This window comes from Cervus elaphus, chromosome 3 (genome assembly GCF_910594005.1).
Source record: "Cervus elaphus chromosome 3, mCerEla1.1, whole genome shotgun sequence".
Taxonomy (NCBI): domain Eukaryota; kingdom Metazoa; phylum Chordata; class Mammalia; order Artiodactyla; family Cervidae; genus Cervus; species Cervus elaphus.
The window spans coordinates 49,595,654-49,618,815 of NC_057817.1; the positions used below are offsets into that span (position 1 = coordinate 49,595,654).

Below are 23,162 nucleotides of genomic sequence, written 5' to 3' on the forward strand. Positions count from 1 at the left end.
GTCTTTAGGGTTTTCTATGTAGAGGATCATGTCATCTGCAAACAGTGAGAGTTTCACTTCTTCTTTTCCTATCTGGATTCCTTTTACTTCTTTTTCTGCTCTGATTGCTGTGGCCAAAACTTCCAACACTATGTTGAATAGTAGTGGTGAGAGTGGGCACCCTTGTCTTGTTCCTGATTTCAGGGGAAATGCTTTCAATTTTTCACCATTGAGGGTGATGCTTGCTGTGGGTTTGTCATATATAGCTTTTATTATGTTGAGGTATGTTCCTTCTATTCCTGCTTTTTGGAGAGTTTTAATCATAAATGAGTGTTGAATTTTGTCAAAGGCTTTCTCTGCATCTATTGAGATAATCATATGGTTTTTATCTTTCAATTTGTTAATGTGGTGTATTACATTGATTGATTTGCAGATATTGAAGAATCCTTGCATTCCTGGGATAAAGCCCACTTGGTCGTGGTGTATGATTTTTTTAATATGTTGTTGGATTCTGTTTGCTAGAATTTTGTTAAGGATTTTTGCATCTATGTTCATTAGTGATATTGGCCTGTAGTTTTCTTTTTTTGTGGCATCTTTTTCTGGTTTTGGAATTAGGGTGATGGTGGCCTCATAGAATGAGTTTGGAAGTTTACCTTCATCTGCAATTTTCTGGAAGAGTTTGAGTAAGGTAGGTGTTAGCTCTTCTCTAAATTTTTGGTAGAATTCAGCTGTGAAGCCATCTGCTGGGAAAACTGGTCAACCACTTGTAAAAGAATGAAACTAGAACGTTTTCTAACACCATACACAAAAATAAACTCAAAATGGATTAAAGATCTAAATGTCAGACCAGAAACTATAAAACTCCTAGAGGAGAACATAGGCAAAACACTCTCCGACATAAATCACAGCAAGATCCTCTATGACCCACCTCCCAGAATATTTGAAATAAAAGCAAAACTAAACAAATGGGACCTAATGAAACTTAAAAGCTTTTGCACTACAAAGGAAACTATAAGTAAGGTGAAAAGACAGCCGTCAGATTGGGAGAAAATAATAGCAAATGAAGAAACAGACAAAGGATTAATCTCAAAAATATACAAGCAACTCCTGCAGCTCAATTCCAGAAAAATAAATGACCCAATCAAAAAATGGGCCAGAGAACTAAACAGACATTTCTCCAAAGAAGACATACAGATGGCTAACAAACACATGAAAAGGTGCTCAACATCACTCATTATTAGAGAAATGCAAATCAAAACCACAATGAGGTACCATTACACACCAGTCAGGATGGCTGCTATCCAAAAGTCTACAAGCAATAAATGCTGGAGAGGGTGTGGAGAAAAGGGAACCCTCTTACACTGTTGGTGGGAATGCAAACTAGTACAGCCACTATGGAAAACAGTGTGGAGATTCCTTAAAAAACTGGAAATAGAACTGCCATATGACCCAGCAATCCCACTTCTGGGCATACACACAGAGGAAACCAGATCTGAAAGAGACACATGCACCCCAATGTTCATCGCAGCACTGTTTATAATAGCCAGGACATGGAAGCAACCTAGATGCCCGTCAGCAGATGAATGGATAAGGAAGCTGTGGTACATATACACCATGGACTATTACTCAGCCGTTAAAAAGAATTCATTTGAACCAGTCCTAATGAGATGGATGAAACTGGAGCCCCTTATACAGAGTGAAGTAAGCCAGAAAGATAAAGAACATTACAGCATACTAACACATATATATGGAATTTAGAAAGATGGTAACGATAACCCTATATGCAAAACAGAAAAAGAGACAGAGAAATACAGAACAGACTTTTGAACTCTGTGGGAGAAAGTGAGGGTGGGATGTTTCAAAAGAACAGCATGTATACTATCTATGGTGAAACAGATCACCAGCCCAGGTGGGATGCATGAGACAAGTGCTCGGGCCTGGTACACTGGGAAGACCCAGAGGAATCGGGTGGAGAGGGAGGTGGGAGGGGGGATCGGGATGGGGAATAAGTGTAAATCTATGGCTGATTCATATCAATGTATGACAAAACCCACTGAAATGTTGTGAAGCAATTAGCCTCCAACTAATAAAAAAATTAAAAAAAAAAAAATCTTACCCTAGCTCTTGTAATATGCTGTCATAAATTGAAAAAAATCAGTACAGTGTGAAATACTGGCCTTCTGCAATAGCATGAAGATGATATGATATATAAACTTGGAAAATGGGGGCCTAGAGAGAGGAGCATACACAACCTTGGTACAATTGGGAAGGTAATTCTTGTTAGTTTTCAGTTTGGTGATATTCTGATCAGGCTGAATTTAATAGTTTCTCTTCAGGACTTGAGATTAACATAAAAACAGAAAATAGCCAAATTATGGGGAAGGAATTACTCAAAAGAGGTCACTATATTGAGAAACTATTTTTAAAACGGACGGTGCTGAGTTAGTTTTAGAAATTAGTTTTGGCCTAAATGACCAAAATCACACTGCATTTCAATAATCCATAATTAGATCAGCCCATGTTCAATTAAATGATGCCCTTGATTTAGAACTGTCCCATAAAAGAATTCTGACAAAAATTATTAATAAAAATAAAGTTTTTGGGGTAATCTTTGAGGATGCAGAGTTATGAATCATACCAAGAAAAACAACCTGTATAATTACAAGTGTGACAGTTAATAATAAATATGCCTGTTAATATAAGTAGTGGTTAAAATCCTGGACTTTGGATTCAAGTAGGCTCTGATTCAAAGCCTTTCTCTACCAGTTAGTATCTGTGACCCTGGGCAATGCACTTTGCCCTGCTGTAAAATGGGAATACATGTACAATTCCACAGTATTGTTATAGATGTTAGATCAAGTATTTAATGTGTGTGGCAATGGTAATAATTTATATTATTATTAAAAATCTTTTCAATTGGAGTCTTTTAGCAACCTGACCCATGATCTAAAATATTGCTCTTGGTTGGCTTTACAAAATAAATTTAAGTATTGAGACATTATGATTTGCTGCATTTCTTTTTTTTTTTTTTTTTTTTAGTGATTGTACTGGTTTTATTCACTTTTCTAAGCCACTTTATCTTCCTCACGCTCAATGCAAAGAAAATAATATGAAGAAAAATATGTCCTCATTATTCACAATAAAAAGAGTCTGCCTCATTCTGCAGGCCTGGCATATGGTATAAAAGGGAGCACTTCATGGCTCAAGGGGATCAAAGCATCATTGTGATTCTGAGCCACCAAACAGGATCTCATGCATATTTGGTGTCTGGACTAACTCCACAGGAGCTGTGATAGACTGAACCATTTCTGTGGTATCCCCAAATCTCACTAAATAAGAAACAGCCCTACACAAAAAAAAGATAACCATCAACCTGTCCATAAATTCTATCTGTAAGGCTCTTTTTCTAGAGTAAGGTGGAAAAAGGGGTCCTTGAGTACATGGATACAAGTGTCACTGTGGCCTAAAGATTGCTGGATTGATACTGTGTCTGATATGATGAAGAAAATTCCAGATTAAGAAACTTCCACAACTTGTCTCAATTCTTCAAATAACGGAGCAAGTTCCTTTTCCAGGCTGACAATTAGTCCTGTATTAGCACTGCTGCTGGCTATGAAACTCACTACCAAAGGTAAACGATTGAATTGAACCACCTGGTAGGTGTTATAGTAACAGATGATACTTTTATTTTTTGAAAGTCCGAGTTTGCTCCCTTGGTCTGTTGCAAGGGCAAAAGTTGATAAGAAACCAGGTCTCAAAGCATGCTCTGGAGCGTTATCATTGGCCACTTTAATGACAGGCACTCCATCTCTATCTGACACAACAATAGCATGGAGCCCCTCAACACTTGGTAATTTTTTATACAGGAATCGTTTTAGATCATCCGCCATGATGAACCCCTTTCTCCCGCAGGATCAATCTCCACGCCTGGGTTTCTGGGCTGCCTGGTTCTCTGAACTGTCAGGGACAGTTGTTCCGATTTGCTGCATTTCTTAAACAATCTAATCTTTTAACACGTTAGAAATCTGATACACAGGTAGTAGCTTCCATATGGTTTTTCATGAAGTATGGCAAAAAAAAAAAACAAAAAAAAAACCTTGAAAAGATAAATGAAAGAATAAGTTCTTTAGACAATACTGTTTATAGCTTCTCAAGCAAGATAGGAAAAAGAGAAGATAATTTTAATGGCGTCTGGCAGATACTAACAATATTAATGTAATAAATACTATAGTAATTTATATTCTTTTTAATAGCATTCTGATTTCAGTCATCTGGGAGATTTTAACAAAATGAAGCTGCTTTTATATGCTAAGTGTGGAAATAAGAGGTTGTTGTTACAAACTTGCACTGAGGAAAATAGAAATGCGGAAGAGTTAAGAAATCCAGCGAAATGAGTGTACCTATGGTTGATTCTTGTTGATGTATAATAGAAAACCACAAAATTCTGTAAAGCAATTATGCTTCAATTAAAAAAAAAAAGAAATTCAGTGAATATCCTAAAGAAATAACTTTTCTTTCAGGTCTTTTATTTTGATTTCCTCTCTGAATACAAGCCCTACTTAAAATAATTTTAGTTCATTAAATCAGAATCTTGAACATTTTGAAGATACTGTACTACAACTAAGAAAACATGACTTTAAAAAATTTCTCAGAATTCACTCCCTTTTTTCATTTTTAAGACAGAATTTGGTTTATTTGGAAAAATAAAGTCCAAGCAAACTTAGGACTCGGGCTGCGTTTACGTGATATTCCCTTTGGTAGTCTTCCTTTTTTGCCTTTGCCATTTTGAAGAAATGATCTGTTTTCTAAAAGTATTGTTAACCCTGATTGGTCTCTCTTTTCAAAATTTTTTTTTAAAGAAAATATCAGAGATATTTAAAAATTTTTGCCTGAACTACAGAGTGACCTGGGTTCCCCTGTTGACTCAGACAGTAAAGAATCTGCCTGCAATGCGGGAGACCTGGGTTTGATCCCTGGATTGGGAAGATCCCTGGAGGAGGGCATGGCAACCCACTCCAGTATTCCTGCCTACAGAATCCCCATGGAGAGAGGAGCCTGGAGGGCTACAGTTCATGAGGTCCCAAAGAGTGGGACACGACTGAGCCCCTAAACAGCACAGAGGGACCTAAATTTTTTTTTGTGCTTTTCACTTTTTGGTAATTACCTTTAATTACTTAACAGTAAGGGATAGAAGGTGTATCTTCACAGTCTAAGTATATGAAAGCAAAAAAAAAATCAATGCATGAGGAGGATTAAGAAATCTTTGTTAGGGATTTTGTCTTGATCTTTATCGCGGAGGCTCCGCAGTTCCGCCTGCAGTGCAGGAGACGGTGGAGACTGGGTTCGATCCCTGGAGAAGGAAATGGCAACCCACAGTGGTATTCTTGCCTGGGAAATCCCACGGACAGAGCAGCCTGTTGGCCACAGTCCATGGGGTCGCAAAAAGTGGGACACGATAGAGCACACGTACATTGTCATGGAGCAGTGGAGAGGCTAACCGTGAGTTAGTAAAGGCAAGCTCTCATTTCTTGAGAGATTCTTTGCTGGAGTCAAAAGGTAGCAATGATCCTCTGGAAATAGAACGCTCGACAGCAGTAAGATGAAGCTCTATTGCAAGTATCTCTGCTGCTGCTGCTGCTGCTCCTGACAGGGAAGCTATTTTAACTTTTAATTTGCTAAAAGGCAAATAAGGCAGCTGTCTTCACAGTAGGAAGTTAGGGGCTGAGTGTTGGAGACACAGCTCTCTTTTCATGTAAATTAAAGGAGAATATACTAAAGGAAAGTATACTGTTGCTCTACAGACTCTCAGCAAGCAGGCCAGAGTGTCATCTTTAGTGATTCTCTTATGATTTCGTTTAATTTGCCAAACACATCAGATCTGAGAACAGATTTTATTTCAGACAGCACTGAAGCATCCCTTCCCTTTTGCCTTCCTCCACCTCCCCAAACACCAAAACTCAGAAAACGTTTTGGATGATGTTTGAATTTAAAACTGTACTTACTCGGCTTGCCTGGTGCCACAATGCTTATTATGGATTTTATCGTAGCAGCTGGCAGAGTGGCTTCTTCAGCTTTTCTCAATGCACCAAGAGTGGAAGCACAAGTTCTTCTGGGATCTTTGGTTTGCTTTCCCAACTTGTATTGTGAACTGCCTGCTCTCCATCCCAACATCCCTGATATTGCTGTGTCTCAGTTTACAGATGTTAAGGAACTTACAATCAAAACTGTGTTAAGCTCCGCAAGAGATGAGCCCTCTGGTCCTGCACGATGTGTAGCACTTTGCAGTTTAGGTATTTGGATTTGTGAAGAACTAGTCCATGAGTCTCATCATCCTCAAATTAAGGAAGCTCTGAATGTAATTTGTGTATCATTAAAGTTTACTAATAAAACAGTAGCCCATGTAGCTTGTAACATGCTTCACATGCTGGTTCATTATGCACCTAGACTTCAGATTTACCAGCCTGATTCTCCCTTGAAAATTATTCAAATTCTAATAGCCACTATTACCCATCTTTTGCCAAGTACGGAAGCATCATCTTATGAAATGGACAAGAGGTTGGTGGTATCCTTACTTCTGTGCCTTCTGGACTGGATCATGGCCTTACCTCTTAAGACACTGCTCCAACCAGTCCATGCTACAGGAGCAGAAAATGATAAAATAGAAAAATCTGTCCTTAATTGTATTTATAAGGTATTACATGGGTGTGTTTATGGAGCTCAGTGTTTTAGCAATCCAAGGTATTTTCCAATAAGCCTTTCTGATTTGGCATCTGTAGATTATGATCCTTTTATGCATTTGGAAAGCCTGAAAGAGCCTGAACCTTTGCACTCTCCTGATTCGGAACGATCCTCTAAACTCCAGCCAGTAACAGAAGTGAAAACTCAAATGCAGCAAGGATTAATCTCCATAGCTGCCCGCACTGTTATTACACATCTGGTGAATCACTTGGGCCATTATCCAATGAGTGGTGGTCCTGCTATGTTAACAAGTCAGGTGTGTGAGAATCACGACAATCATTACAGTGAAAGCACTGAACTTTCCCCTGAACTCTTCGAAAGTCCAAATATTCAGTTTTTTGTGTTAAACAATACAACCTTAGTGTCCTGTATCCAGATCAGAGCTGAAGAGAGTATACCTGGAGGAGGTTTATCTGCTGGTCTTGCATCAGCCAATTCAAATGTCAGAATTATAGTACGTGATCTTTCTGGAAAATATTCATGGGATTCTGCCATCCTGTATGGACCACCTCTTGTAAGTGGTCTTTCAGAACCTACATCTCTCGTACTTTCATTGTCTCACCAAGAGAAGCCAGAAGAGCCTTCTGCATCTCATGAATGCTTAGAAGATATAACAGTTAAAGATGGGATTTCCCTCCAGTTTAAAAGAAGTTTTAGAGAAACTGTACCAACTTGGGACACAATAAGAGATGAAGAAGATGTTCTTGATGAGCTTTTGCAGTATTTAGGTGTAACCAGTCCTGAATGCTTACAGAGAACTGGAGTCTCACTTAATATTCCTGCTCCACAGCCTGTGTGCATTTCTGAAAAACAGGAGAATGATGTTATTAACGCTATCCTTAAGCAGCATACAGAGGAAAAAGAATTTGTTGAGAAACACTTTAATGACTTAAATATGAAAGCTGCAGAACAAGATGAACCAACACCTCAGAAACCTCAGTCAGCATTTTATTATTGCAGATTGCTTCTTAGTATATTGGGAATGAATTCCTGGGACAAAAGGAGGAGCTTTCATCTCCTGAAGAAAAATGAAAAACTACTTAGGGAACTTAGGAACTTGGACTCAAGACAGTGCCGAGAGACACACAAGATTGCAGTATTTTATGTTGCTGAAGGACAAGAAGACAAACATTCCATTCTCACCAATACAGGAGGAAGTCAAGCATATGAAGATTTTGTAGCTGGTCTTGGTTGGGAGGTAAATCTTACAAACCATTGTGGTTTCATGGGAGGACTACAAAAAAATAAAAGCACTGGATTGACTACACCATATTTTGCTACCTCTACAGTTGAAGTAATATTTCATGTGTCAACAAGAATGCCTTCGGATTCTGATGACTCTTTGACCAAAAAATTGAGACATTTAGGAAATGATGAAGTGCACATTGTTTGGTCAGAGCATACTAGAGACTACAGGAGAGGAATTATTCCTACAGAATTTGGTGATGTTCTTATTGTAATATACCCGATGAAAAACCACATGTTCAGCATCCAGATAATGAAAAAACCAGAGGTTCCCTTCTTTGGTCCACTCTTTGATGGTGCTATTGTGAATGGAAAGGTCCTACCTATTATGGTTCGAGCAACAGCTATAAATGCAAGCCGTGCTCTGAAATCGCTGATTCCATTGTATCAAAACTTCTATGAGGCGAGAGCCCGGTATCTGCAAACGATTGTCCAGCACCATTTGGAACCAACGACGTTTGAAGATTTTGCAGCACAGGTTTTTTCTCCAGCTCCCTACCATCATTTACCATCTGATGCCGATCATTAAATATCAGTTCTGTTTATCTGAAGGCTCCTACCCAGAGATCCTACCCAGTGAAACTCCCACAGTGGCGCAGGTAGACGGGGCCGACCTGGCCTCTCCAATGTCTCCTCGAACGAGCAAAAGCCGCATGTCCATGAAGCTGCGTCGCTCCTCTGGCTCCGCCAATAAGTCCTAAGGAGACAGCAGCCTGGCAGTGGCCACCAGTAGCCACCTTAGCATGAACATGGCGTTAACCCTTCCAGGCTTTGTGTTTGCTGTAATATGCATGTTCCTTCCTGAACATTTATTTTAGAAAACACTGGATTTCAATAATTTGTAACTTAGTATTTTAGATTTGGGTTGTTTATTTCCCCCACACTCCAAGCTGCCATATGAGGGAGGAAGGGGTGAAGCTTTATTCTACACCCTTTACCTTCCCTCGATAATTATGTCTAAGTAGTTTTACTTTCAATTTCATAATTAACTTTGAGCCAAAATATAATTGGACAGATAGCCTCATGATTTTATCATGCCCCATTACAACCTTATGGCTCAGTAAATATATAATTTTTTAATAAATGTACATCTTTAAACATTTGTAAAGTTGTGGCAAAAGTTGCAGATTTGTTAATACACTTGATGTGTATGGATTATTTATGTTATCAAAATAAACCACTTAAAATAAATGGTCTTTTAGCATCTCAAGTTCCAGCTGAAATAATTTTAGCATTACCTTTTTCTTCCCAAAGCAGTGTCTCATTTCTTGGCTGTGCAGCAGGTGATGCCATGACATATCTAATAACCAGAAAAATCACTGTGCTGAACTCTGATTCATGTTTAGCTTCCAAATATTTTTCTAATGTTTTGCTTTTTAAATGGTATCACTGTTAAATGCCACTTCTGTTTTGAGATTATGGCCCCTTATTATTGGCTGCTGGACCCTGGTATATCTATGTTCTTTCTTAAGTACCAAAAAGGGAAGAATGAGGTGGGGTGGGTAGAAAAAAAAAAAAAAAGAAAACTTTTCTAAGTGTGTGGCTTAAATTATGTATATTATTTTAAAAGAAAAGGGAACATGATCCAGGAGTCTAAATTAATCTAATATTGTTAATATTGAACATGCAGGTGCAGGTTGGTATACATTCCACCCTCCAGAAATATTTTCCTACAGTAGATAAGCTGCTCACATTTTGCTCACATTTTTTTTTTTTGAACGAGCATCTCCTGAAGAAATACGTAGCATGACATTGGTACTAACTGCATGTGTAAATACATCATATCGGCAAACTATAAAATATAAATTATGTATCATCATTCATGTAGTATCTACAAATTTGTAACAGTGGAAAAAAGATGGTATTTAATAATACAATAAAAATATTTTTATAAAAAAAATAAATAAAACTGTACTTAATGTTTTCACTAAGCCTTTATTCTTTTCTTTATGATATTCCTTTTTATTGAAGCATTTTTCCAAGGGAATTGAAGCTCATGAGGGAAGAATTGAGATTGCACCTATTTTTCATTAAATAGGAGCAGTGTTAGTAACTTCTCAATGTTGCATGGAATATACTAACGGCAAGAGTCTCTGGATGATTCCTTTTGATGTTGCCCTCTAAAGGTCTCATCAGAAAGCATTGCTCTCTGCATTATCCCCTTCTGATTTCTGGTGGTTTTGTTTTGTTTGGCTATTGATTGGTATGACACATCCCTCTTAATGCTAACATTAGATGATGCTTTATAAGAGCACTTAGTGGAAAATGACTGTGTATAGGTAGAAAGTTCATTAAATGGTTTGAACTATTTGTCTGAGATGCATTGTCAGTCAGATGTATGTTCCAGCTATAGGACTGATTGGGAATTTTGGTCAGTTGGCTCATTTAACTTATCTCTACTACACTTCTCTTTTGTAGGGTAAAATGCATTCTTTAGAAGAATGCGAAACTTCTCTTTGTTCTCAGCGTAATACATTTTTAATGGCTAACGATTGTAAAGATAATCTCATATGGGGAGCAAAAATGTTTCCCTTTGGTTATCATTATAAATTTACTTCTGAACAAATTAAAAATGAAATCATCATCCCTGTCAGAATTGGGCAAGGAAACAAAGGCTTATTAAGGAGTTGCTTTCCCTTGGTGAAATATACTATCAATAATCATTGCAGTTCGTAATGCATGTGGTTTGGCGTGATGTTTTAATTTGTGCTGATTTGATGGTGTAGAAACCATTTTTGTTTTACATTTTCTTGTCTGAGAACTTGCAATAGTCACATATCTTCTGTAAATGAGTTTGGAGGTGGCTCAGTGGTAAAGAATCTGCCTGCCAATGCAGAAAATGAAGGTTCAGTCCCTGAGTCAAGAAGACCCCCTGGAGAAGGAAATGGCAACCACTCCAGGACTTTTGCCTGGAGAATCCCACGGACAGAGGAGCCTGGTGGAGCTACAGTCCATGAGGTCGCGAAAGAGTCACACACGACTTAGCGACTAAACCACAATCACACTGAACCTGCTTGGTATCAGGATAAATAAAAATTAAGAAGCTTAATCATCACTGTTGAAAATAAGGGAAGAGACTCCCCCCTCCCTTTTTATTTTCTTTTCTTTAACTTTAGAAAACTTATTACTTGTACATACTTTCTCCTCTCTTCGAAATGTCTATACATCCTCTGAAAACTGGATGCCCCTTTCCTCAGCTTTGCAACCCTGGAGTATCTTTCTCAAGGGCCTGGGCACCATCCCTTTGAAATATCAGCACTGAAGAGGAAGGAGCCCTTGCATCCCTGTGTCTCTGGCATGGTAGGAGCCTAACTTTTGTGGGACCTTCTCACCAAGTTGCAAAATTACCTCTTGTCATAAAGAATGAGGAGTTTGCTTCTTCTCTACATAAAGCTAATTACCTAACACAGATGGTTCCCCCAATTACCAGGTAAATTTAAGGTGAGCTACATGTGACAAATTGTGCTGTTAAGTCCTCTTTCTTGAGAACTAACTATTTATTGTTTATCTTGAAAATATGTGTGCAATAATTTGTGTCCGCTTGACCATATAAAGAGATTTCTTTCCATCTTGGCAATCTCCCAGTGGATCTCAAGTGATGCACATTACATTCTGTTTTAATAATTCTTCAAAAATGTAAGTGTTTTCTTTTACTATACCTCCTTTAGGGACAGTGTTTAGAGTCAGGAGAAGATTTGGTTTTTAATTCCATTCCCACATCAGTGGTCACGTGTGTGCTAGGTCACTTCAATTGTGCCCACTTCTTTGTAACCCTATAGATTGTAGCCCTCCAGGCTCCTCTGTCCATGGTATTCTCCAGGCAAGAACAGTGGAGTGGGTTGCCATGCCCTCTTCCAGGGGATCTTCCCAACCCAGGGATCAAACTCACATCTCTTATGTCTCCTGTATTGGTAGGCAGGTTCTTCACCACTAGTGCCACCTGGGAAGCCCCGACAGAGGTCATCAGTTCAGTTCAGTTGCTCAGTCTTGTGAGACTCTTTGTGACCCCATGGGCTGCAGCATGCCAGGCTTCCCTGTCTATCACCCAACTCCCGGAGCTTGCTCAAACTCATGTTGTTTAGGTTTGTGATAGCTTTTCTTCCAAGGAGCAGGCCTCTTTTAATTTCATGACTGCAGTCAACATCTGCAGTGATTTTGGAGCCCAAGAAAATAACGTCTGTCACTGTTTCCATTTTTTTCCCCGTCTATTTGCCATGAAGTGATGGCACTGGATGCCATGATCTTAGTTTTCTGAACGTTGAGTTTTAAGACAGCTTTTTCACTCTTCTCTTTTTCGTCAAGAGACTCTTTAGTTTCTCTTCGCTTTCTGCCATAAATCATCTGCCGTAAGTGGTGTCATCTGCATACCTGAGGTTATTGATATTTCTCCCAACAATCTTGATTCCAGCTTGTGCTTCATCTAGCCCAGCATTTTGCATGATGTACTCTGCATATAAGTTAAATAAGCAGGGTGACAATATACAGCCGTAATGTACTCCTTTCCCAATTTGGAACCAGTCTGTTGTTCCATGTCCAGTTCTAACTGTTGCTGCTTGACCTGCATACAGGTTTCTCAGGAGGCAGGTCAGGTAAGGTAATAGTGATCATGGACTATTATAAAAAACACTTTGACTAACTTGTGCCTTTTGCTGTCTTTCCTTCTTTAATCAGATGTTCAATTCAGAGAGAACCCTCTTGGCTAAAATCGCTAAAGATTAATCAGTATTGTGTAAAGAACAAACAAGACTGTTTCATTAGCATTTTTTTTTTCCAGCACAGCCAGCCTTCCACATTCAACTGTGAAGCTATTGTGAAGATAGAATTAGCTACGTGGCACATTTGTCGCTCTTTCTTTTAATTACTACTTAATACATCCTCTCAATCTATTTTTAGGCTGATGTTATTCTGTTAAAAGTTATCACTATTCATTTTAAATACCACTTGCTTTCAGTTATATTGTTTATAATATCCTGCAAAAATGTTTAAGTTGGCATTGCTAACTCAAAGGTGACTTGTGGCACAGGAATGATTTACGCTTGTGGGATTGCAGAGGTCTAAAAATAGGGCTTGATGTTGCATATGTACTGCAGTATGGAGGCCCAGTAGGGTTGGAAGAGGATGGGTTTTCATCTCTATCTATCAGTTTCTTGCTTTTGTCTCCAAGTCTGAGCGGCACTGGAATAATTAGATTGCTCATTTGTATCATTTCCCATCAGTGCATACCATCCTGCCCCGCCAACTCCCAGGTGTTTACAAGGAAGCACAGAGTCTGTAAATAGCCTTTCTGTACAACCCTTGATACTACCTTACTTTGAAGATGTGCTTAGTCGCTCAGTTGTGTCCGACTCTTTGTGGCCCATGGACTGTAGCTTGCCAGGCTCCTCTGTCCATGGGGATTCTCCAGCAAGAACACTGGAGTGGGTTGCCATGCCCCCCTCCAGAGGATCTTCCCAACCTAGGGATCGAACCCAGGTCTCCTGCCTTGCAGGTGGATTCTTTACCATCTAAGCCACCAGGGGAGCCCATGATTACTGCAGTGGGTACCCCCATCTATTGAACCGGGTGGTGATAGACCCTTGTGTTAGGTTCTGGTGTGGTTAGTGTGAGACTTTGACCTTAGGATGAAGGTGACACTTTCCAATGAAAGTGTCAAGACATAGAGCAAATATTACAAAAAGAAGGTATTTCTGTAAGCAAGGTGCATGACAGCAATTCTGGGCAAGTAGCATTTCTGAATGAACAACACACATTTTGGTCCTTGTTCCTTCTGGTTTGATGCATCTGCTTGTGGCTAAGTGTGAGATGACAGTGTTGACAGATGCTTTCCTTCAACCTTTCCAAGTATGAACTCTGATCAGATGACTGGAAGTGATGTAATTGAGTTCACAGCTCTGTTGTTGATGGGACCAGAAGTTGCCTGAGCATGGGGTGTGCTATAGAAAGGGAAATCAAGGCTAGTACCATTCGGAATATATATGGGTGACTCAGGAATTGGGTAGTTTATCTCCTCATTGGCTGGACTGGATTGGACTGTGGATAAGACAGATAAGCTGATGGAGCATTTATGTTCAGTATAGCTCCAGGCCCTCTTTAATGAAATGTGTGAGGATTAAACATGATAGCTATGAGTTTGTATAAATATCATGAGTCAGTAGCTTAGTTTTTCTCTATCAGAATATATTTGATTACATTTATCTTACTTTAAGGTGATGGGGCCATTGGGTTCAGGCTATATTATTATCTATAAAAGAGGAATTGTTTAGCTTTTGGAAATAGCTCTGGAGTTCTGTAAAGCTGTGGTAATTTATAACTGTTCTGACACTGTTGTTTAATAGGTAGTTCAGCTCTTGGAATTTACTGGAAGAGATCTCAGGGATCAGCCTCTCAGCAATAATTTTATGTCAGTGTAATGGCTTCTGTGTTGCTGTGGTGTAACAATGTGGAACCTGTTATACTTCTTGCCAGCTGCCAATTAAAATACACACTGGGGACAGTAATCTAATTTTCAGAGAGTATTAACTTGATCTTAATGAATGTTGATGTTTAATTTAATTGTGACCTTTAAGTTATACTTTTTGAAGAAAAATGTCTCATGTTTTCACAACATGAACTGTTGCAAAGTCAAGACACTGATTTTTTTAATGGATCTCGAAAAACATTTTAAATAGAACAATTCAAATATTTTGAATCCAGCCCATTCCATTTTAATCCAAAAAAATAAACTAGTGAATCTCTCCTGATTACCTACTTTAAACTCATAGAAAATATAGTCAAAGGAAAACAAGCACTAATATAGTGAGAGCAGAAAGAAAAATCTCCTTTTACACACTTATTAATTATACAGGAAGAGTAAGATTACTCCTACTAGCTCTATCTCAGTTTCTTAACCAGGCAAACTCCTACTTGTCCTACAAAACCCATTGATAAAATTCCTTTTTTTTCTCCTGTGAATACTTCGCATTTCCTGGGCTACCCGCAGGCAGAGCTCATTACTCTCCCAGCACTTTGTTCATATTTTGTTAGCACTGCTATGTTTTAAGAATTTATATTTTCCTCTTTCCCTTGACTATGAGTTTCTTGAGGACAGAAACGATTCCTTACTTATTTCAATATATCATTGTGTAATGTTAAACTTAATATTAGACGTAGAGTAGGATCCAACCAGTCCATCCTGAAGGCAGTAAGTCCTGGGTGTTCATTGGGACTGATGCTGAGGCTGAAACTCCAATACTTTGGCCACCTCATGCGAAGAGTTGACTCATTGGAAAAGACCCTGATGCTTAGAGGGATTGGGGGCAGGAGGAGAAGGGGACGACAGAGGATGAGATGGCTGGATGGCATCATCGATTCGATGGGCATGAGTTTGAGTAAACTCAGGGAGTTGGTGATGGACAGGGAGGCCTGGTGTGCTGTGATTCATGGGGTCGCAAAGAGTCGGACACGACTGAGCAACTGAACCGAACTGAGGTACTCAGTAAATACTTAATAAAAAAAGAGAGGAATGAATGGGCTCTCAAGAAATGGTCCATCCTCACTGTGTTGAAGTAGAATTTTCTATGTGGGGGGTGATGGTATGTGTCCTCCAATGGTTTATTCTTATAGAAGCTGTACCTAGGGTCCTGCAGTTAATCCACTGCAGGTTGACCCTGGAATCCCCTTACACTCTTAAGCCCTTTGTCTTTCAGGATAACAGCTATGTATGGGCTTAGGGAAGAACTAAGTCTCAATCTAAGAAAATTTGATAAGCAAGTATTGTATAATGACTGTGTATCTCCAGGTAAATGCCAAATACCTTCAGTCTAAGTTCAAACTCATGATAAGCATGAGTATAGGTCAGAGATATGTCAGTTCTGTGTACCTTTATACTTATGTAGGAGATGGTCTGATAATTGGGTGTCAGCCTTGGCACTGTGTGGGTCAAGTTCATCAGTCAAGTATATGTTGGCTCTTGTGGGTCTCAGGTGAATTTGGGTTATTGGTTAAGCAACCTAATGTGGAGTGCTGGGTTCTGAAGCTGTTCTTATGTTTGAGGGATTACTCAGAATCTTCAGGATTGTCCTGGATCTTTGTTTATTCTGGAGTGCTCTTGAAAAACAGACTGTGAATCAAGGTTGTTATTGTATAATCTGCTCCTAACCTAGACCGTTTCTACACTTGAGTGTGTGTACAGGATATTGTCTTAGTTTGGGCAGCTTCAGCAACAGATCTTTATTTCTCACAGCTCTGGAACCTGGAAGCCTGAGGTCAGATTGCCAGCATGTCTGGTTCTTGGTAAGGGCCCCTCCTCCTGTTTCAGTCTTCTAGCGGTCACCTCACATGGCAGAGAGAGCGCAGACTATCATGTTTCTTCTTGTAAGGGCACTAATCCCATTCATGAAGGCTCTACCTTCACGTCCTCATTACTTCCTAAAAGCCCCACAGCCTACTGATATCGTTTTAGGAGTTAGGATTTCAACATATGAATTCGGGTGGCCCAATTAGTCAGCCCCTAGTGGGTATGTCTTAGCGTGTAACAGTTAAACAATGGTCTATAGGAAACTATAGGATGTCACTTGTCTGTGATTCAGGCCACTCTTTCTGATGTAGTGCTTTTATTTACATAACTTTCCAAGCCTCGTTTCCTCAGTTTCTGTGATAAGGAGAACAAAGTGGAACCTAATTTCAGGCCACGGCCTGAGTTGGGCATTGCTTCTCCCCAGGAAGCATAGTTCATATTGTAGTCTAAGTCACTACAAATTTGAAAGAGCTCTCTTGAAATCTGAAGAGCATTGTGTGTGCGCAACCACTACTGGAAGACCTGCATGGTTATGAGAATTAATGAGTCCCCGCACACAGAATGCTCTGCACAGTTCTTGGGACATGTACAAAAGCGACAACCTCCAGTGTTACAGGAAGGATCAGATGTTCTTTTAAGAAGACTGGATAGGATGAGGGATATGCTATGCTGTTGTTGTTCAGCTGCTAAGTCATGTCTGACTCTTTGTGACCCCACGCCAGACTTCCCTGTCCTTCACTATCTCCCTGCATTTGTTTAAACTCATGTCCATTGAGTCGGTGATGCCATCCAACCATCTCATCCTCTGTCGTCCCCTTCTCCTCCCACCTTCAATCTTTCCCAGCATCAGGATCTTTTCCAATGAGTTAGTTCTTTGCATTAGGTGGCCACAGTATTGGAGCTTCAACTTCGGCATCAGTCCTTCCAATGAATATTCAGGGTTGATTTCCTTTAGGATTGACTGGTTTGATCTCCTTGCAGTCCAAGGGACTCTCAAGAGTCTCCTTCAACACCACAGTTCAAAAGCATCAGTTCTTCAGTGCTCAGTCATCTTTTTGGTCTAACTCTCACATCCGTACATTACTACTGGGATAACCATAGCTTTGACTGTATGGACCTTTGTTGGCAAAGTGATGTCCCTATTTTAATATGCTGTCTAGGTTTGTCATAGCTTTTTATGCAAGGAGCAAGCATCTTTTAATTTTATGGCTGCAGTCACCATCTGCAGTGATTTTGGAGCCCTGGAAAATAAAGTCTGCTTATAGGCTATAAGGAATACCATTTCAGAGTGATGCTAATAAGTGAGCAAAGGATTGAAAATGCAAACAGTCTATTTCATCAATTATTGGTAGAGTTTATGTTTAGAAGTCAGCTTGTTTGCTAGAAATCTCAGACCAATTTGCCTAAGAATATAATTACAGTCACATTTCACATATTTGGAGGTGATTTTCTATCTCTAATCCTGCTTTACGAAATGTTAATTCTTTAGGATATAACTTTTACTAGAAGTGAGAAAATAAACTGAGGAGGTTTCAAAGATGTAACCGTGAAGATAAGCAATTGACTTTCTGGGTTCTTGTAGAATTTTATGACTCTTAATAAACCTATGGTTCTCATGGTCATCTTGTTTCCCCATCCATAGCAGATTGGAAGAGCAAACTTGAAGGGGTGTGTGTGTGTGTGTGTATACATACATGTATGTGGAAAGCTACTATTAGGAATACACAATACACAATGACAGCAAGTAGAATAATCACAAGCTTGGCTTGGAGGGGTTAAAAAGAAAAATGAAAATCCTCCATATTAGTTATCCCTGACACATTAAGAAAATATATCCAATATTTTCTATTTAAAAAGAAAATTCACATCTAAAATTCATTCCCATTTTGTGAAAGTGAAAGTCTCTCAGTCATGTCCTACTCTTTACAACCCCATGGACTATACAGTCCATGGAATTCTCCAGGCCAGAATACTGCAGTGGGTAGTCTCTCCCTTCTCCAGGGGATCTTCCCAACCCAGGGATCAAACCCAGGTGTCCCACATTGCAAGCAGATTCTTTACCAGCTGAGCCACAAGGGAAGCCCTCCCATTTTATGACCATTTACTAACTAAAAATGATCTAAATAAAAGAAATTTTATAGCTAAAAGAAGGCATATGATTGGTGATATGACTTGGCATTAGAATAGGTTTTACATTCATTTATTTTACATTCATTTATTTTATATTCATCTCTTATGTTTAAGTGATGTGGGCAGGCTAGTTAGTGCTGTGAACCTCTGTTTTCTTATCTCTCTTCTCCATAAAGTGGAGGTGATACTTCCCCCCTTGCAGGGATGCTGTGAGGCTGGGATGACATCATATATGTAAAGTGTAAGCAGGAAGGACCCCATACGTTATTGCCTCTCATTCTATTACTTGTCTCCTTATCTGTTTGGTGAAATCTGTGTATCTAAAACACCCTATTCCAATGAGGTTTCACTGCATTGCTATTTATTGATACTTGACTGAAAATTAAATTTATAATTCACATCTCAGATAACTGATAATTATATACTTTGAATGCTCTAGAAACTGCTAAAAGCCTGCTGGTGTGAATCTGCAGCAAAGTGCTAGGGTTGTCTAAGTCTCAAAACTATTTATAGTCTTGTGAGGTTTCTGGAATGTTATGACTCTCTAATATGAAAGAGAAAAGATATATTTTATTTATTACCTGTGTTACTGAAGTTGAGAAGACTGATTACATTCTTGTGTTAAATGCACTTTGGAAATAGTTTGGATAATGGTTCTGGGCTGTGTTACAATTCACTTTTTTTTTTTTTCCATTTACTCTTAGGTGTTTCTTGTCATTATTATATATCTTATTGATTTGGAGGATGTTCTAGAGACATGCACTATTGATTGGGCAGTGTTTCTATATTTTGTGATTTACCAGTTTTTGCTCCTTATATCATTATTACCACTAGAATCAAATTGAAAAGACTCACAGATCCTTTTCTATCATGGAATTTTTAGAGTTATTTTTATGACATGTAATGGATTAAAGAATTTTATGGTAGCTGCCTAATTCCTTTAAAGTTATCTAAAATATGCCATCTGCTTTATAACCTCAAGTGATCTTATGGTTTATTAGTTTTATTAAGCAAACATTTAATGTGTAAATATAATTTAATAAGCTTTCCACAGGTGTCTAATTGGGTTTTAATTTCTTCCACTAGAATTAAATCCTGTAAAATGTATATAGGTCTTTTAAGTCACAGTAATGTCTCTGAATGTTAGCTGGTCAAATATAAATTTGTATTTTGGTTCAATTTCAACTTTAATATCTATAAATCTCTGTTGGATTCTGCTACCAGATCACTACATTAAAGAGATGATTCTTGAGCTTTTAGGTGTTATTTATAAGCCAGAACTAATTCTGCTGCAAGAGACAGAGAAGTCCAACCCAGACTAGCTTAACTGAAAACACTGGTCATCTCCAATAGCTTGGAAGAACACTGGGGCAGATCTCAGAATTGGAAGAAAAGATGTCAGAACTAGACCTTAATGAGTGGAACCAGGGACCCAATGATGGCAAAGATCTATCTGCCAAATTTTTTTTTTTAACCCATGTTTCTATTTCTTTACACATTTGTTATATTTTGGAGAGATTTATTTTTTCCATTTGGCAGGGGACAAGGCCACTGCAGCCCAAGCTTAGCAACTCCAGTGGAAAAAGTTTCTTTCTCTTCATCTTCATCTGTCAGTGCCAGGGAGGACTCTGATTGACCAGGCCTTGGTCATGTGCCCAGGGGTGATGGGAAGACTTGCTAGGCAGGGGTAGGTCGACCTCAGTCAGTCCCTCTCGAACCCTTCTGACAAGCTGTTGAGTATTACAGACCTCTGTAGGAAAATCTTTAAGCACAAATGTATCTGATTGTTTACATATTCCTCCAGGAGCTGGTTAGTAGTCTCTCCTTAGAGGTGTAGACTTCAGGTTGAGAATCCCTGGGATAAAATGTTAAGGCAATGTGAGTCAGCATTGAAATGAAATTTTGCAAATTTGTTTTTTATACTTTCAAAATAGTACATTCTTTCAGTTAAATATGTGTGTGTGTGTGATATATACTTATATATGCTTGTGTATGCTTGTATATGGGCTTCCCAGGTGGCTCAGCGGTAAAGAATCTGCCTGCAATGCAGGAGATCTGGGTTCAATCCCTGGGTCAGGAAGATCCCATCTGAAGGAGGGAATGGCAATCCACTCCAGTATTTTTGTCTGAGAATTCCATGGACAGAGGATCCTGGTGGGCTACAGTCCATGGGGTTCCAAAGAGTTGGTCACGATGGAGTGATTAACACTTTCACTTTGATATACATATATATGGTATCCAATAGAATTTTAGGAACTATCTCCTTTAGATACAAGGGAATATAAACACTTAATTTTCTGGGGATAAACTTCACAATCTTAAAACGTCTTCAGGCTTTAATGATGAAGCCGCTTCCAAGAACAGTGAATACAGCTGGGAAGCATCAGAACTTTTCTTAGACTGTTGTATGATTGATCACATAGAAGAAAAGAGGGATTCCATTGTCTCTAAGAAGTCAATGTTTTCCATGAAAAATAAGAGTTGGGTATATATGACTGGAGGGGAGAAGGAACTCACTGAGAAAAAAATTAAAAGGGATCTACCTACACTACTGCAGTGCCTCTGTAAGTGCCTGCTGTCTTCCACCCTTGCCTTCTTCTTGTTGCTTTCCCAGGGAACAGACAGAGCGATTATTTAAAGTACAGTCAAGCAGATCATGCCACTCTTGGCTAGTCCTTGTGCTGAAAATAGTTACCATGACCTGTATGTCATGATCTGGCTCCCACGTCTTCCCCCACCTCCATCATTTCAAGTTTCCCCTTCGCCTTCCCTTCTTTCCATTTGTCACATTCCCTTCTTTCCATTCCTCACATATGCCACCTCTCATTGATCTTAGGCCTTTAACCATGTTGCACGACCTTTCTTCTTTTTAAAAAAATATTTATTTGGCTGTGCTGTATCTTAGTTGCAGTGTGTGGGATCTTTGATCTTTGTTGTGGCATGCAGGATCTTTATTTCTTTATTTAGTTGTGGCATGCAAACTTGGTTGTGGCATGTGGGATCTAGTTCCCTGACCACGGATTGAACCCCTGGCCCCATGCATTGGGAGTGCAGAGTCTTGCCCACTGGACCACCAGGGAAGCACATTATTTCTTGAATGTCTTCTCTCCACTCTTTCCTGGCTCTCTTCTACTTATCCTTCATGGCCTTGGTTTCATTATTACTTCCTCAGAAAAGCTTTCTGGAACCTGAGTCTCAAAGAATTGCTTCCTATTCCTCCCCTTGATAGTATTGTATTACTGCAAGTTGCAAGGACATATTTATTTGTTTGTCTAATCTCTGACTCTTCATTTTGCATTAATAAGGTCTGTGTGATCAGGTACCATGTTTGTCTTGTTCATTTGGTGCCTAACACTGTGCCTGGGGACTTAATTCTTAATGCTTTTTGAACAATCGCTGAAGAAGTGCAAAGAGAATAGTGGAGATTAGAAACAGCTGCAACAGCTGACTCCAAAGCTTAGAAGTAGAATGGGATTGTAACAGCAGTAGACATTCTGATGGCTGGGTCAAAGATGGAGATGCATGCACAAAGCTCATGGAACAGAGCTGCAGCCGGGGGCTCAGGGCTGTGTGATTTCAGGCGTGTGCCCCATGAGGACATGCACGGGCACATGAGCCTTCTGCTCAACAGCCTTGCGTGAATCAGGGTGACATTTGGGAGGCCTGGTGATCACCACAGCTTAGCAACCTCGGGAACGGTTTGCACACTGCCTGTGAGTGACAAGCTAGGCCATTTGTGCCTGTGTGTCAACATTAGCTCCGCTGCCAGATTTGGCTTCATTTGTAACCCTGAGTTATCATTAATGAAATATTGGAAATCGAGTTGTACATTTTGGAAGTATTTTCATTAAAATTAAAGGCAAGATTTGATTGTCTGCCTTCTTCTTGGTGTGTGTACTTAAAAAAGGGGAGACTCGGTTTTGGAATTGGACTTTATAATCCTGGATACCCAATTTAGCTTCAAAATAAACTTTATTCCTCTGCTTTTTCAGCTAACATTTTCTATTTCCTTACCTATGAACAGGATCACATTGTGACGTGTACCATGCCATTTTACATTTCTTAGCTTTTTTTTTCCCTTAAAGTTTATTCTTGATCAGCTATAGTTGGAGCACAGCTCCACCTCCCCGCCATTTTCTCTACACTACTGATGGGATTTTAGTATTAGTTTTATCATGATGTGTGGATGCTTGACTTTTAAAAGAGCACATCTCAATCTAAGCAGTGTCTTTGGCATCATGATAGGAGTCCCCGGATCCAACTGGGCTGTGCATAAAGATATTAAGAGCCCACCAGCAGATTAGATCCCCAAACAAGAGAACCTAAGTCAGCCCTCTGCTTCTCTTGATCATGGCTTTTGCATCTCCCCTCAGAATGCTGATTTCATGGTGTGTGTGCGCTTAGCTGCTCAGTCATGTCTGAGTCTTTGTGACCCCATGGACCCCACCAGGCTCCTCAGTCCATGGGATACTGCAGGCAAGAATACTGGAGTGGGTAGCCATTCCCTTCTTGGGGGGATATTCCTGACCCAGGGATTGAACCTGAGTCTCCTGCATTGCAGGCAGATTCTTTATCGTCATGAAACCAGGGAAGGTTTCATGGTATTGGGAAGTGGTAAAGTAAAAATGCATTAAGAGAGAGATGACAATATAGAGAGACATTTTCCTATTATCAGTCTTCATGAAAATTTACTCTCTGAACCAGATCTCTTAGGCCCTTCTTTTGGAGCTTTGCATCACTGTATCTTCTCATTTATCAGATTTCAAATACCGCATCCTCAGAGAGGTTTTTTCTG

At 39.4% G+C, this 23,162-nt stretch overlaps 3 protein-coding genes across 3 annotated transcripts in view; 2 read left to right on the forward strand and 1 right to left on the reverse strand.

The window, feature by feature from the left end:
* TAFA2 (TAFA chemokine like family member 2) overlaps positions 1–23,162 on the forward strand; it is a 550,254-nt gene that overhangs the window by 84,092 nt on the left and 443,000 nt on the right. The window lies entirely within an intron of this gene.
* LOC122684346 (ragulator complex protein LAMTOR3) lies at positions 3,141–3,949 on the reverse strand. Its single transcript, XM_043888414.1, has one exon. It carries the CDS (start codon positions 3,867–3,869, stop codon positions 3,495–3,497), a length of 375 nt encoding a protein of 124 aa, XP_043744349.1. The 5' UTR covers positions 3,870–3,949; the 3' UTR covers positions 3,141–3,494.
* On the forward strand, positions 5,981–9,732 carry LOC122678975 (ral GTPase-activating protein subunit alpha-1-like; the record flags this gene model as incomplete). Its single annotated transcript, XM_043879162.1, has 2 exons — positions 5,981–8,483; positions 8,515–9,732. Coding segments are annotated over 2 exons (2,652 nt in total), but the record flags the coding sequence as incomplete, so codon positions are not given.